At 40.5% G+C, this 17180-nt stretch overlaps 1 protein-coding gene across 2 annotated transcripts in view; it reads left to right on the plus strand.

Annotated features, from left to right (window-relative positions):
- morf4l1 (mortality factor 4 like 1) overlaps positions 1 to 17180 on the plus strand; it is a 49145-nt gene that overhangs the window by 4991 nt on the left and 26974 nt on the right. For both annotated transcript variants that reach the window (XM_072278021.1, XM_072278022.1), the window contains one exon: positions 7074 to 7141. In XM_072278021.1, coding sequence (XP_072134122.1) covers positions 7074 to 7141 — 68 coding nt within the window. The remainder of the gene's footprint in view (positions 1 to 7073; positions 7142 to 17180) is intronic.

A 17180-nucleotide genomic window follows, 5' to 3' on the forward strand; every position in this document is an offset into this window, starting at 1 on the left:
AACTCTGATGCCCCAAGCTGTAATAGCATCGTACTATCTGCTACGTTACTGAGGTTCAGATTTGAACTCTGACACCCGGACCTGTAATAGTGTTGCACTAACTGCTGCGTGCCATGGTGAAAACACTAGAGAATAAATCAAAAATTATTGAAAGCGTACAGATTTATTTTCCTGTACGTAGAGTAGGAATGATAATGTTTCACAATGGATTCATCAAAATTTAAAAAATGGTTTCATAGCAATTTCTTTTTGTATATTAGCAGCATGTGCGTCATTTTCTAAATTTGCATTGCTAGGTTTTTTTGAGAAACTCAACGAAAGATTTCTGTCACATGTACAAGGTGTTTAATAAGGAGCCAGAGATTACTTTGGACTAGTAGTTGAGGGTGGAGCAGTTGAGTCGTGGTAATTATGGAGCAGAATTGGGCCATTCGGCTCATCAAATCTGCTCTACAATTTCGTCATCACTGACCAGCTTTCCCTCTCAACCTCTCTTTCCTGTCTTCCTTCTGTAACATAGAAACACAGAAAACCTACAGCACAATATAGGCCCTTCTGCCCACAAAGCTGTGCTGAACATGTCCTTACCTTAGAAATTACCTGCAGGCTAGCGGAGGGAAGGAGCACCTTACAGCTCCTTTGGTAGAGACGTAGCCCCACCATGCCTTCTAACCAAAGATTAGCAGAAAGAAAAGTCCATCTGAAGGGTTATGGTGGAGTATTGAGTGGACAACTAAAGACACACACTTCAAAAATAAATTGGTTTACTGATGAATTGTCAGTGAAAAAGTATTTGGGTTGGATAGTAAGTTGGAGAAGAAATTAATGCATTTGGCAAGAACTATTGATGAGGAACTTCTGAATTAAAAACTTGCTTTCATGTGGATGATATGTAATCTCTTGATTCATTCACCAATTGTTGACTGCTTAATTTCTTCCCTTTGACATTGGTATAGTGGGAATTAACACCATGCATTATAGTAATTTATTAACTTTTGTGATACCATCCAGCATCCATTACTGCTATCAGACAAAATCCACTGTCTTCCACACTACACAGTGTGATGTGTTTCTGCACATCTTATTGAAATCGTGTAACTGAACAGACCTTGGTGTCACCAACTTCTCGAGGATTTAAGGTAGACAAAATTGATCTTGCCTGAGCAATCTGTATCTGACTGAGTATGGGGCAAGGAAAGCCCATCACGAAATGCATTCTCTAGCTACTGATATAATTTACCCCGGAGTACCTATCATTGAGGTTGAACCTGCTACATTTGATATGTGTTAATGTAACCCCAACTGCTTTTCAGGAGTGTTACTGAGCAATATTTGAGGCTGTGCTAGAAGAAAATGTGAGGATAGGTTGATGAAAGCTCAATCAGGTTGAGTAGTGGAGCACCATGGCCTTGGGGTGGTCTGTGCTCAGAACTGTGTGAAAGAGTTATAGAACACAGATTTAAGACTCTGATAGAGTTGAAAGCAGACTATTCACCAATATTATTTGAGCTACTGTTTGGAAATGAGGGTGGTATTCATCTTCAAGTTTGTCGTCATAGGTATTCTTAAACAGGATATAAATGACATGAAAATTAACTTTTTGCAACTGCACACATTAACTTTACGTGCTTACACTAAAATTAGCATAATTTAATGAATGCCGTTGATTGAGCTTGGGTGGTAGTATCTTGTTGTATTGAAGGGCATTTCCATAATTACCCTGGAGGACACCAGACATCTACTGTGTCTGGTGCTCCCAGTGTGGCCTTCTGTATATCGGTGAGGCCTGACATAGATTGGGAGACTGTTTCGCCAAGCACCTACACTCCGTTCTCCAGAAGAAGAGGGATCTCCCAGTGGCTGCCTATTTTAATTCCACTTCCTATTCCCATTCCGGTATGTCAATCCATGGCCTCCTGGACTGTCACGATGAGGCCACACTGATATTGGAGAAATGACACCTGGGTAACTACTGACCTGATGGCAAGAACATCCAGAAATGCCCTCCCCTTCACATTCCCCATCCCCTTTCCATCTCTCACCTTATCTCCCTACTTGCCCATTGCCTCCCTCTGGTGCTCCTCCCCCCCCCCTTTTCTTTCTTCTGTTCTCTCCTATTGGACTCTTCCTTATCTAGCCCAGTTTCTCTTTCACCAATCAACTTCCCAGCTCTTTACTTCATCCCTCCCCCTCCTGGTTTCACCTCATGTTCCTCTCTCCCCTTCCCTCCACCTTTTAAATCTACTCATCTTTTTTTTTCCTCTCCAGTCCTGCTGAAGGGTCTTGGCCTGAAACGTTGACTGTACTTTTTTTCTATAGATGCTGTCTGGCCTGCTGAGTTCCTCCAGCATTTTTGTGTGTTGCTTGGATTTCCAGCATTTGCAGATTTTCTCTTGTTTGTCCCTGCCCAATTCTATTGTCACTCTTTTGCCCCGTCTATCGAAGCTGCAGTCTTTGTTACATTTGTTTAACCAGTTCTGGAGGTATTCTGCTTGTGTACCCAGTGCAGGACCAAAGAGCTGCTTGTGAGATGTTGCCATTCAAATGATGGCTGTTTAATTTCACACAGAAAGCAATTCAAATTTTTCCAAATGTGTGTTGATTTGTTCAAAGAAGCTGTTCATTGCATCAGCTGAGCATTTCATAAAGGGACCTTAACTTCTGAGTTTTGGCGAATTTCTGAAGTCACGTTGCAAAAGCAGTGTTCTCAGTCAGCTCCTGGGTAAAAACGCTGTACAGAGGTCATAGTACTTGTCTGATGAATTAGAAAAGAACACTTTGATTATCCCTAAGGACTAAACTTCCCTTTTGAAATTAAATTTTAATTTCCATAAGGATGAATGTGATGTCCTGCTGCTGCCTGTAAGGAGTTTGTATGTTCTCATGACTGTATGGGTTTCCTCTGGGTACGCTAGTCTCCACCCACAGTCCAAAGTTGTACTGGTTGGTGGGCTAATTGGTCATTGGAAGTTGTCCTGTGGTTAGGCTAGGATTAAATCGGGGGATTGCTGGGCGGTGTGGTTCAAGGGCTGAAGGGGGCCTATTCTGCACTGTACCTCAATAGCCAAATATTAGGTGCACACCAAGGTAAGTACTATCTCCAGTTTTAGGTTATGTAATTCTTTTATAGAAATGAGCATATCAGAAGTAAGCGCTATAATTAGATTAATCTTTTAACCCTTTTAGTGTTCATTGAGCGTATTTGAAGTAGGGGCAATGGAATCTCAGAGGTTCACGTCCTCTACAACGAACGTACTTGAAGCTTCAGTGTGTACCATCTACAAAATAGTATGGTATACCATAGTATCTAGGCTACTGCAAGTCTTTGCAGGTTTCTGCAGCTATTGAAGATGTGTTATGTAAACAAAACATTGCTTTAGTTAAAAACCTGCAAAGCTTAACAATTAGTCCTACTTTGCTACCCTGAGAATTCAGCCTTCAGATGTTATACATTTGAGATATCCTGGTTTTATAACACTTTAAGAATATTTTTCCTCAATGGTAAAGCTTTTCTTGCTGAGCATCTTGTCCTGTGTCTCTATTCACACTCAATTCTGAACTGTGTATCAGGTAAAGATTACCAGACTGGCAGGAAAAGATTCAAGGATGTTCTGAAAGCCTCATTGGGAGAAAAGGAGTACTGTAATATTTGGTGTGGCATTGAGAACCTCAAATCCATACCCAAAGCTAAGAGAAGTCCTGTGTAAAGGGTGGAAAGTATGTACTAGAACCCGAGCTGCCTGGCTAGTGATACATTTCCTGCCCTAACTTTGGAAAAGTCACAGTTCACCCAGAACACTCCTAAGTCACCTCAACTTGCAGAACTGAAATCAAAGCAAGTTATTAATCTCAAGAAATGCCTGATAAAAAAATCTGAGTAAATGCATCCCCTTTCAAATGAATAGAATGTATTTGTAGTGCTGATAGAGATTAGAAGGTATGACGTAGGCATCACTGAGTCATGGCTGAAAGAAGATTGCAGCTGGGAGCTGAACATCCAAGGATACATGTTGTATCAAAAGGACAGGCAGGTAGTCAGAGGGGGTGAGGTTGCTCTTGGTAAAAACTGAAGTCAAATCCTTAGAAAGAGGTGACATAGGATCAGAAGGTGTAGAAACCATGTGAATAGAGTCAAGAAACTGCAAAGGTGAAAAAGACCCTGATGGAAGTTATATACAGGCCTCCGAACAGTAGCCAGAGTATGGGATATAAATTATAACAGGAAATAGAAAAAGCATGTAAAAAGGGCACTTTTATGATAGTCATGAGGTTGTCAGTATGCAGCTAGATTGGGAGAATCAGTTTGGTGCTGGATCCCAAGAGAGGGAACTTGTAGAATGCCTACAAGATGGCTTTTTAGAGCAGTTTGTGGTTGAGCCCATCAGGGGAAAGACAAATCTGGATTGGGTGTTGTGCAGTGAACAAGATTTGAGCAGGGAGCTTAGGGTAAATGAACCCTTCAGAGGTAGTGATCATAATATGCTGGAATTCACCCTGCAGTTTGAGAGGGAGAAGATTCATCAATATTACAGTACAGTGATGGAAATTACAGAGGCACGAGAGAGGGGCTGGCCTAAATTGATTGGAAAGAGACACTAGTAGGGATAACTGCAGAACAGCAATGGTTTTTGGAGAAATTTGGAAGGTGCAGGATAAGTGCAGTCCAAAGATGAAGTATTCTAAAGGCAGGACTGGGCAACTGTGGCTGACAAGGGAAGTCAAGGACAGCATAAAAGGAAAAGTGAGGGCATATAATATGGAAAAAATAGTGGGAAGTTAGAGGATTGAGATGCTTTTCAAAAACCAACAGAAGGCAACTTTTAAAAAAAAATTTGGGGGGGAGGAGGTGAAATATGATGGTAAGCTAGCCAACAGTGTCAGAGGATACTAAGAGAGTGTCAAGGGGCAGAAATGATTGCAGTTGCAATGCTATGGAGAAGGTGCTTGGGAAGCTGTAAGGTCTGAAGGTGGGTAAGTCACCTGGACCAGGTGGACTACACCCCAGGGTCCTGAAGGACGTAACTGAAGAGATTGTGGAGGCATTAGTAACAAACCTTCAAGGATCACTAGATTCTGAAATGGTTCCAAAGGAATGGAAAATTGCAAATATTAGTCTATTCTTTAAAAAGGGAGGAAGGCAGAAGAAATAAATTGTAGGCCAATTAACGACTTCAGTGGTCCAGAAGATGTTGGAGTCAGGATATTTGGAGGCACATGATAAAGCAGGCCAAAGTCAACATGGTTTCCTTAAGGGAAAATCTTGCCTGACATATCTGTTGGAATTACTTGAGGAAATAACAAGCAGGATAGATAAAGGAGAGTGTCACGTTGTTTATTTGGATTTTCAGAAGGTCTCTGACAAGGTTGTGCCCATGAGGGTGCTGAACAAGAAAAGAGCCTATGGTGCTACAGGAAAGTTATTAACATGGATAGATGATTGGCTGACTGGCAGGAGGCAAAGAGTGGGAATAAAGGGGGCCATTTCTGGTTATCTGCTGGTGATTTGTGGTGTACTGCAGAGGTTGATGTTGAGACCACTTCTTTTCACAATATATGTGAAAGATTTGGATGACAGGATTGATAGCTTTGTGGCCAGGTTTGTGGATGATACCAAGATGGGTGGAGGGATAGGGAGTATTAACGGAGCAGGGAGCCTGAAGAAGGACAGATTCGGAGAATAGGCAAAGAAGTGCCAGATGGAATATAATGTAGGGAAGAGCATGTTATGTACTTTGGTAGAAGGAATAAAGGTATGAACTATTTTCTAACCTGGGAGAAAATTCAAAAATTGGGTGCAAATGGACTTGGGGAATCTTGCGCAAGGACTCCCAAAGATTAACTAGCAGGTTAAGTCGATGGTAAGGAAGGCAAATGAAATGTTAGGATTTATTTCAAGAGGTTAAAATATAAGGACAAGAATGTACTGGGGCTTTATAAGGTATTGGTCATACCACACTTGGAGTATTGTGAGCAGTTTTAGGCCCTTTATATATGAAAAAATGTGCTGTATTGGAGGAGGTCCAGGGGAGGTTTATGAGAATGATTCTAGAAATGAAAGGGTTAAAATGAGCATTTGATGGCTCTGGGCCTGTATTCGCTGGAGTTTAGAAGAATGAGAGGGGATCTCATTGAAACCTATTACATATTGAAAGGTTGGGATAAAGTGTATGTGGAGAGGATGTTTCCTATAGTGGGGGAGTCTAGGACTAGTGGGTACAGTGGCAGAATTGAGGGACGTTTATTTAGAACAGAGATGAGGAAAAATTTATTTTGCCAGAGGGTGGTGAATCTGTGAATTCATTGCTACGGATGGCTGTGGAGGCCTACTCATTGTATGTATTTAAAGTGGAGGTTGATTGGTTCTTGATTAGTCAGGGTATCAAAGGTTATGGGGAGAAGGCAGGAGAATGGGTTTGAGAGGAATTAATAATCAGCCATGATGGAATGGTGGTGCAGACTCAATGGGCCAGATATCCTAATTCAGCTCCTATGTCTTATGCTGTTATCATCTTTACACATCTGAGAAACTTCAAGGAAAGTTGTGCTTTTAAAAAAAATTATTAAATCACGTTCCGTGATTATGCTTTGAACATCATTTAAAAAAAAACTATCCATGTTTGCAAATGGTTTTTAATGTTTATTTTGTCATTATTATTTCTGGATCATGCTTTAAACTCTTCATTAATGTCAAAGCCATCAAATGCTGATCTTAGTTTCAGTTAGGGACACTTCCTTAACCAGAATTTAGCTGTTATTCATCAAGTGTTTGTTTAGTTTTGATCAACCATATGGAAGGTTTGATCTAGACCATTGGCTAAGAGATACTGATAGTAAATCCATTGGGGCTTTTGCAGTCTTTTTCTTCATGTACATCTTCTCTCGTATTTGGTTACAGACGTCTCGTGTGCAACTGTGCTTTCCAGTAATCCTATTTCTTGCTGTTGTAGAAATGGGATTTTGGTGAATATCAGCCGAGAGATTACTTCCTTTATTTTAAGAAGACATTCTGAATTACTTATCTAACTTGCTGGATTGTTACCTCTCTTAATGTAATTTTTCTTTTCATTTTTCAGTGCGTAAAAGTTGCTATAAAGGACAAGCAAGTGAAATACTTCATACATTATAGTGGCTGGAATAAGAAGTAAGTATAAATTATTATACTATAGAAATATTTTGTAAAGGATATTGTATATTTCTGGGTGAAATAATACTTCGAAGTTTGGACTATGTGATAGAAGGGGGGTAGCAAGATGACTTGGGTTAAGTAAAGTGTTCTCTTAAGGAGTTGTCTATTGGTGGGTGTGTTGGTGTGTGGCCAAGTGGTTAAGGTGTCGATCTAGTGATCTGAAGGTCACTAGTTTGAGCCTTAGCTGAGGCAGCGTGTTGTGTCCTTGAGCAAGGCACAACCACATATTGCTCTGCGACAACACCGGTGCCAAGCTGTATCGGCCCTAGTGCCCTTCCCTTGGACAACATCAGTGGCGTGGAGAGGGGAGACTTGCAGCATGGGCAACTGCCAGTCTTCCATACAACCTTGCGCAGGCCTGCGCCCCAGAAACCTTCCAAGGCGCAAATCCATGGTCTCACGAGACTAACGGATGCATGCATATATATATATTGGTAGGTCCTGAGGTGGTTGTAGAAGCCCATCTGGGGTCCATACATTCTGGTGCAGTGTGTACCTGTGTAAGTAGTGGCTGTGTTTAGGTTGGTCTTTTGGTTTTTCAGTCCTTCCTTTCACAGCCGCCACTTGCTTGCTAACAGGAGAGGTAAATGGAAATCAGTGTAATAAACACTTGGAGCAAGTAGCTAGAATTTTGGAGGTAATGCATCAGCTTATAGAAACAGCACTATTGATGGGATTTAATTTACAGTGAAATGTAATGAGGGATGAGGTACTGTAGGTTGATTTGATGGCCAGGAATGTTAGCCATGCAGTTTAATTTATCATGTCCATGGTACCTTTCTAAACATCGAACTTTCTGGTACCTTTTTGATCTATAAATATCATCGTGGTAGCAGTAATAGTATCTATCACTCTCCTCCTGTTTTGGTGAATGATCTAATTGGAAAACCATCTACGAAATAAGGGAGATGTTATTTCTGAATCATGGAACATATGCTGGAACTTTCCCCTTGGGACACATAAAGAGAATGTTATCATATCTATATCAGCGCAATTTGTGTTGGCTTTTCTTGGGCACCTCCATCTAGAACGTATTGTACTTTTGTAATCTGGATTTTGCAGAGTGTAGCACTGGGGTGAATGTGGTGGATTGCCAGTAGCAACTGATCATACATCTTTTCACTGGATGGTTAGTGTTACATTACTGTTTTTAATTGCTTCACTCTGAGGAAGGGGTTCTATACACCATCTCCACTTGCAACTGTATTTAAGAACAGCAATTGTTTGTAAGATGGATAGTCACACTAATTTGCATTAATGTGAAAGATTCCAGTGATGATTTATTTTGCACTTCACACTGAATACAGAAATCACCATCTCATGAGACAGTTCCCTAAATATCATTTCATTGTCACTAAGATACAGTAAATACTGCCTGACAAATGTCATTTTCCGGGCAGGGCAGGATCAATAATTACTGATCAATTATTAATAATTGGTGCATATTGGTTCAGATTTCACTGGAGAAATCCAGTGAAACTGTGCTATGGAGATTGGATAGGTGAAAGTATAACATCAGAATGGTTGGGACTTTTGTTCTAACTTAATCCATGGAAGAGATCTGAAATTTGGTAGACACAAATGCAGTTTTGGAAGATTCCTTATTGCCAATTAGTTATGGGACAGATTCGGCAAATTAACCTTTGATTTATTGTTTCATCATAACATAGCCTAGTCATACCGCCCACGAGAAATAATATTTCTACCTTTGATAGGTATTCCTCTATTTACAAACTTGCTCTACAGCACATTGACTCTGGGGTATGTGCCTTTATTTACAAATCTATTTTTCACATTCCTCTCTGGCTATAGGAATAGGTTTTACTAAACTACCACAAAATACATTTCATTCAATCTTAGTTTGTATAATCCTGCTGATGGCAATAATTTTCAACAGCATGTCCATCTTGTAAATTGGGGAATGGATATATTAGCTGTGGAATGAAAATGAGCCTCTGGCTTGGTGTGCAGAATCTTTTGGGCTGACCCAATTCCTTTATTTTTCTTCCATTGATTGGACTTCTCAGCTCTGCAGCTGCACAAGGAAATGGCAGCAAGCAGCTTTCTTAATTCAACTGCTGCACGTGAATTTTGAAGATTTATTCTAAATAAAAAAGTAAAGAGTTCACATTTTGCTTTTTTAATGTTAAGCATTGGTTTAGAATGTTGTAAAAATATTTAGTATTCATAAAATAGGAGTAGAATTGCAACTCCTTCAGATTGTGATTAACACCTATCGCTTTCAACTTTTTTGCTTCACTCTCAAAACTCTTCAATCCATTTGGTTCAAAGTGGCCAGCAGCCTCTGGTTTGTATGTGCCCGGAGCATCTACGGTATTGGGGATAAAAATTTTTTTTTAAAAATTGACAATTTCACCTCCTGCCACTATAGTGGCTATGGTGCTGAATAAACTCCCGCATTTTAACCTTTCCAGCTAGAGGAAATCTTGATTCTTCTCGGTTTCACAAGCCTCAGTTGGATGGACCCGCAGTAATGTGAAGCACCAGTAAATGTAGGGCAATTTCCCTTCATCTCTCCTTAGTAGGGCGACCCCTGTCATCCCTGGAATCAATTTTAGAGAATATGTGTTGCATTGGCTCTAAGGCAAGTATCTGCGTACAGAAGCTAAAACTGCATATAATACTGTTGATGTGCCTCCATGAGCTCTGCAATTTCAGCAAGGCTTTCTTAATTTGTAGTTCATTCTCCTTCACGGTAAAGGCCAATGTGCTCTTTTCCTTTGTAATCACTTGCTGTACCTATTTTTTGCATTTTATTAAAGTAGTCATTGATTTCTCTGTATGCCTGCATTTATTACTAGCTTGTCATTTATAAAAGGCTTTTCTCCTTAAGAGTGGATATATTTCTGCACATTATGCTCCACTCAGCATATTTGCCTACTCAGGTTTTTCATCACCCCTCTCACCTCCCAGTTTTCTGAGCCAGCATTTATCATCGCAAACGGAAATGCGTTATACATTCATCTATGTCAATTATATCAGTTAGCAAGAACTGAGGGCCTAGTATTGATCTGCGTGGCACCCCATTAGTCAAACATAGAACAGTTCAGCTCAGAAACAGGCCCTTCAGCTCACAGTGTTGTGTTGAGCCAATTAAATTAGTAATCAATTGGTCAACTAGACTAATCCCTTATGCCTACACAACGTCCATATTCTTCCTTTTCCTCACATCATGTACCTATTTAACCTGCCTCTATCACCACCATGGGCACCCACCACTCTTGTTTTTTTTCAAAAAAAACTTCTCCTCACATCTCCTTTAAAATTACCCCTTCTGACCTTAAACGTATGCCCTCTGGTATTAGATGTTTAAAAACCTGGGAAAAAGGTATTATCTGTCAAAGGTTCAAAGGTCCAATTTAATGTCAGAAAAATGTATACAGTATACATCCTGAAATGCTTTTTCTTCACAAACATCCACGAAAACAGAGAAGTGCTCCAAAGAATGAACAACAGCTAAATGTGAGAACCCCAAATTCCCCCCCCCAGCTCCCCCCTCCCGCACATAAACAGCAGCGAGCAACAATCCCCCTGCCCCCCACCGGCAAAAAAAAGGAAGCATTGCACTCAAGCATGAGCAAAGCAATATTAAAGATACAGACTTGCAGTTACCCCAAAGACTTCACGTTTTACACCAGCATTTGACATGCCACAGGTTCTTTCTCTCCCTAATAAGGGAGAGGGAGGTGTCTCCATTTTCCCAGCAAGCAGGGAGACATAACAAACAACTCGCTGGTTTACGATTTTAAAAGTCCATTACATTGCTTTTTTTGAGCTCTGTGCCTGAAGATCGCAAAGATCTGGGCTCTTCGGGCACACAATGGACGATTTCCCGACTCCCCTGATGACACATGGGTCTCCTGCGATGACACACGGGTCTCCTGCCATGACACCAACCCTTGATCTGCCTGTCTCCAGAGCCCTGAGATCTTAGGCTTCCAAATACGAGCTGGGCTCTCAGGCCAAACCCTTGGCGTGACGAACAACAGCCAGTCCTGAAACCCCGAGAACAGGTTCCATTCCCGCAAAGAACCAATCTCAGCGTTTAACTCCAGGTCAGGCTCTTAAAGAACCCTGAAAGGGAAAGATAAAAATATTTAAAATGAAAATAGAGCTGTTTCCGAAGATGCAAGCAAAGGAATCGCGGTTTATCACCATCTTAACTCCGCCTCCGTCTCCGCACTACTCTGTCTACTCTATCTATGCCTTTCATAATCTCAGATCTCCTCTCAGTCTCTGCTGCTCCAGAGAAAACAACCCAAGTTTGTTCAACTTCTTGTAATAGCGCATACCCTCTAATCCAGGCAACATCCTGGTAAACCTCTTCTGCAGCCTCTCCTAAACCTTGACATTCTTTCTATATTGGAGCAACCATAACTGTATACATTACTCCAGACATGGCCTAACTAGAGTTTTGTGAAGCTGCAACATAACTTCATGCCTTTTGAACTCAATGCCTTCACTAATAAAGGCAAACATGCTATAAGTTGCCTTAACCACTCTATCAAACTGTGTATGAACGTGGACCGCAAGATCCCTCTGCTCATCAACACTTAAGGGTCTTGCCCTTAACAGTGTACTATCTCTTTACATTTGACCTACCAAGGTGCAACACTTCATATTTGGCTGGGTTAAACTCCAATTATCATCTCTTCTATATCTGTAGCTGCTCTATATCCCGCTGTATTCTTTGGCAGTCTCATATGCTATCCACGATACCTCCAATTTTCATGTCATGTGCAAACTTACTAACCCACCAATCTACAATTTCATCCAGGCTGTTTATATACATCACAGCAACAGAAGTTCTAGTACAGGTCCCTGTGGTTTCAATTTTAATAGGTACATTTAATGTCTCAAATGTATACAATATATATCCTGAAATTCTTTTTCTTCTCAAAAGAACACACAAATCCATTTAGATTATGCCCCGTTGACCGCCACCCTCTTGTCTTCTGTGGGCAAGCCCGGTCAGAATCCAAAAGGCCAATGCACCATGGATCCCATGCACCTTAATCTTCTGGATGAACCACCCATGAGGGACCTTGTCAAACACCTTAATAAAATCCATGTAGACAATATCCACAGCTCTACCTTCATCAATCGCACTCATCACCTCATTGGAAAAACTCAGTCATGTTAGTAAGGCAAGACTTGCCCCGTTCAAACCTGTGTTGGCTCCCCTTAGTTAGGCCATGGTTTTTCAAATGTTCATGTATTCTATCCCTAAGAATTCTCTCCAGTGAAAGGTTCTAGGCTGAAAGAGGTTCATTTATTACTATTACTTTGCTTCTAAACCAACCTTTCTGCATACCAATCTGAAAGCTCTTTATCTTTTGTACTCATTATCTTATTTCGTACTTGTTATTTATTGCTATTTATTTATGTTCGCTTTTGCACAGTTCGTTGTTCATTGATTCTGTTTGTAGTTACTGTTCTATAGATTTGCTAAGTATGCCCGCAGGGAAAAGAATCTCAGGGTTGTATGTGGTGACATGTATATACTCTGGTAATAAATTTTACTTTGGACTTTGTACTTTGAAGTCCATATTTCATGCAAGAACTTCTGGAATGGCTTCCAAAAAGTTAAGAGTTTATTTTCAGTTCTGTGGAGTTTGCAAGCTATACCATTTTCTTATCTCTGCAGTTTACTACAGGTTATATTCAATCTCTTACTGTAAATGTGTTCCTTTCTTTATCTTGAACTTGACCAAAGCACCAGTAGGGTATTGTCTGGTTGAACAATGAAGCACAAGTAGACATGTAAGCTCTTGTGCATCCAATGTGACAGGTTAAAGGGCAGTCTTTGGTTCCATTTATCTTTGTTCTGATGGTGAATGATCAGTAGGAGATGTAAAGAGCTGTAAGGTATGTTTGTATTGGCTGTTTGGTTAGGAATATATTGGTGACTTGAGGACTACAGTGGAGAATCAATATACAAACTCCTTACAGACAAATCGGGATTTGATTTCCACCACTGTCTGTAACGAGTTTGTATGCTTTCCCCGCGACCACATGGATTTCTTCTGGGTGCTCTGGATTCCTGCTATATTCCAAAGACATACAGGTTAGGGTTAGCAAGTTGTGGGCACACTTGCTAATTTAATTTGACACAACGATGCATTTCACTGTATGTTTTGATGTACTTGTGACAAAGCTAATCTACATTTGTTTGGAATTCTTTGCTTTTGGCAATTACATAATGAGACATTGGGAAAGCAGAATGATGGCAGTTAATTTTCAATTTGATAATGACTTACGCCATGAGGGGAGAAGACAGCTGCGTGGTGTTGGGTCACAGATCAATTGTGGGACAGGCTTGAAGGATTGAATGATCTGCCCCTGTTCCTATGTTGCTGAAAAATTAGTTGAGGCTGGGGTACATTTTGGCACTCATAAGACCATAAGATATAGGAGCAGAATTAGGCCATTTGGCCTATCGAGTCTGCTCCACCATTTCATCATGACTGATCCAATTTTCCTCTCAGCCCCAGTCTTCTGTATTTTGCCTTCTTCCCGTATTCCTTCATGCCCTGACCAATTAAGTATCTATCGACCTCTTAATCGCAGGGCACTGCAGAGAGTGGTGCGGATAGCCCAGCGCATCTGTAGATAAGAACATTCCTCTATTCAGGACATTTACAGCAGCAAGTGTGTAAAAATGGCCCAGGGGATCACCAAGGACTCCAGCCACCACAACCACAAACTGTTTCAGCTGTTTCTGTCTGGGTAAATGGTACCACAGCATTAACGGCAGAACCAACAGGCTACAGGACAGCTTCTTTCACCAGGCATTCAGATTGATCAATACACATTGATCTGATTGCATATCTAACTGTAACATTGTATCTGACTGTACACGTATACAAAACTATTACGTATACAGTCTTAGTGATTGGGCAATATTCTCCCACATTTCCCTCCCTTATTGCTTGTACATAATGATGGAGAAGCAACAAAGATTTTTACTTCCTCATGTTGTGAGGTGAATGTAAGAAATAAAATTCTAATTCTAAATATGCATAACGGTTTGACTGCCACAGCTGCCTGTGGCAAAGAATTCCGCAGATTCAGCACTCTCCAGCTAGAGAAGTTCCTCATCTCCGTTCTAAAAGGACACCCTGTCCTGAGGCTATGTCCTCTGGTCTTGGACTGTCCCACCATAGGAAACATCTTCCCCATGTCCACTCTGTCAAGGCCTTTCCCCATTCAATAGGTTTCAATGAGGTCTCCCCTCATTCTTCTGAATTCTAGTGAATGCAGGCCCAGAGCCATCAAGCGTTCTTCATATGATAAGCCATTCAGTCCTGGAATAATTTTCATGAACTTGATGTCTATGTGATCTGCAGGTCGTCAGGTTAAAAAGTAATTTGACATTCTACATTCCTCTCAATAAAACAACCTGGCACTGGTGAAACATGGTGGGCAGTTTTCTGAATTTCTGAATATAGTTCTGTACTACTTATTGGGGGGAATAATGCTCCTTTCAACAATAAAAAAATACATTCTGTTTGTTTTTTGTCTTGAAGTGCTCATTTTAATGCACTGTGTACATTTACAGGTTAATGAGAGAATGCCATAATTGTAACTATATTATTTTACCTATTCAAACAGCTTAGATATGTGGTATCTTCAAGATTGCAGGTATTCTAAAGATAAGTTAGTATTTTTACTGAAAACTGAAACAATGATATTTTTATGTGAATTATTTAATTTTTGTGGTGTTTTGAATTACAAAAATCCCAATAAAGGCAATTTTTAAAGAAAATGCATATTTATAGATATTCAGACAGGAGTGATGAAAAATTTCTAATAAAAGTAAATAGTAAACTTTTGAATAATGAATAGTAATATGTATTAAATTTTCTTCATACTGTAGACAGTTTTTTTTTAGATTATGAAGACACACAGTCCTCTTTTATTGTCATTTAGTAATGCATGCATTAAGAAATGATACAGTATTTCCTCCGGTGTGATATCACAAAACGCAGGACAGACCAAGACTGGAAAAAAACTAACAAAACCACATAATTATAACATATAGTTACAACAGTGCAACAATACCATAACTTGATGAAGAAGTCCATGAGCGCAGTAAAAGTTCAAAGTTTCTCAAATGTCCCACATCTCACGCAGGCGGGAGAAGGAAGAAAAACTCTTCCTGTCATAACCGACCACGGTCCGACTCTGAGTCATCCGAAAACTTCGAGCTCTGATCAGCTCTATGACACCGAGTACTGAGCGCCATCTCTATCCGAATGATTCGACCTCCATCTCGGTCGCCAACAGCAGGCAAAGCCGGGGATTTTGAGGCCTTCCCTCTGAAAGATTCCCGACCGTGCAGTAACACTTGGGTCAGAAATAATACTCAATAGTTTAATAGTTGCATTTAATATCAGAGAATGTATACAACGTGCAACCTGAAATTCTTACTATCCACAGACATCCTTGAAACAGGAGGAAAAAACCCCAAAGAATGAATGACAGAAAAAAATAGTGAGAACCCCAAAGCCCCCTGCCTCCCTCCCAAGCACAAGCAGTATCAACCCTCCTCTCCCCCCCCCCACTTATTCTAGCGTAAAGCATCAGCACTCCATCCACCCACCATGCCAGCAACACCAAAACCTCAAAAGGAGACCATGGTTTGCAGTACATCAAAAACTAACTTCAGACCAAACTTGGACATACCGAACGCAGCCCATTGGCAAGCTCTAAGATTGGGAACACGCTGTCATGCAGAACTGAGTGTCACTGTGGATCAAAGATCCTGATAAAACCCCAACCACCCTGAAAAGGAAAGTAGAGACATTAGAATAGAAAGAATGTAATTGCTTCGCTGATGAGCAGGGAGAAGTTGCCTACTGGTGCCATATTTAGCTCCACCCACAAAATATTCTTGTTTCATCCACTGGTATGTATGTGCAGGTTTAAGCATAGTGGGTGAATAGGGAGGGTGTTCAACCTGGTTCCTGAATTCAGGAGCAAAATGATGGAGGTTTGCCTCCTGTTCTTGTGCTTGTGTGTAGCCTGTGAAGCCAGGCTCCTTGTGATCAGATGGTCTACTGACATGCTCAGTCTAATATGACTAATGGTCTGTTAACTAGCAAGATTGCTGCTATCTGTGATATGAAGTGCTAACGTCATCAGGGAGCTGAATTAGCCTGACAGAACAGAGCTTGTGAATTAACGTGTGAGAAATGAGCTTGCGTTAACCTAAATTTTTGGGTTAATGACTATCTGTTGGGTTAAGTTTAGATTTTATGGCTTGATTTGAACAGTATTACTATTAATAAGTAGGTGTAAATCTGAAAATATGGAGCTACTTTGTATGTATGTTGAGAGACATTGACTTTTTAGGACAATTCTGTGTTTCATCATATGCTCAGTTTAAAAAAAAATATATGCACTTGTTTCAAAAGTATCATTCAATCTGCGTTCTCCCTGTGACTCCATGGATTTTCTCTGGTTGCTTCAGTTTCCTTCCATATTTCAAGGACATGTGGTTAGGTTTAGTGGCCATGCTATATTGATGCCAGAAGTGTGGTGACACTTGCAGGCTGCCCCTAGCACAATCCTCAATGTGTTGGTCTTTGAGGCAAAATTGCGTATTTCACAGTGTAATTGACAAATAAAGGCAGTCTTTCAAGTATCTGATGGAAGCACTTGACTCGTTAGGCAGAGTGCGCAAAGCGTGAATTAGTATTTGTTTTGAGTTGATGGCTTATCCCCTCCTGCTCCGGCCATAAATTGATGTTCTTCAGCCATAGACTGTGCCCCATTCACTTGATCAAATCTTTCGATACTCTTGAATATATTTATTGGGTCTGTTAAACCTAGAATGATGAAGAATAGGCCAATTAGTGGTTAGATTGGCTTAGTTTAAGTGTGACTTGCAATAAATCATTCTATGTACAGCCCACAGAAAGTTGCTGATTATTTAAAATTCTTTGCTCTCTTTTTAGCAAGGTGTCAG

The sequence above is a fragment of the Mobula birostris genome, chromosome 14, assembly GCF_030028105.1.
Source record: "Mobula birostris isolate sMobBir1 chromosome 14, sMobBir1.hap1, whole genome shotgun sequence".
Classification (NCBI taxonomy): Eukaryota; Metazoa; Chordata; class Chondrichthyes; order Myliobatiformes; family Myliobatidae; genus Mobula; species Mobula birostris.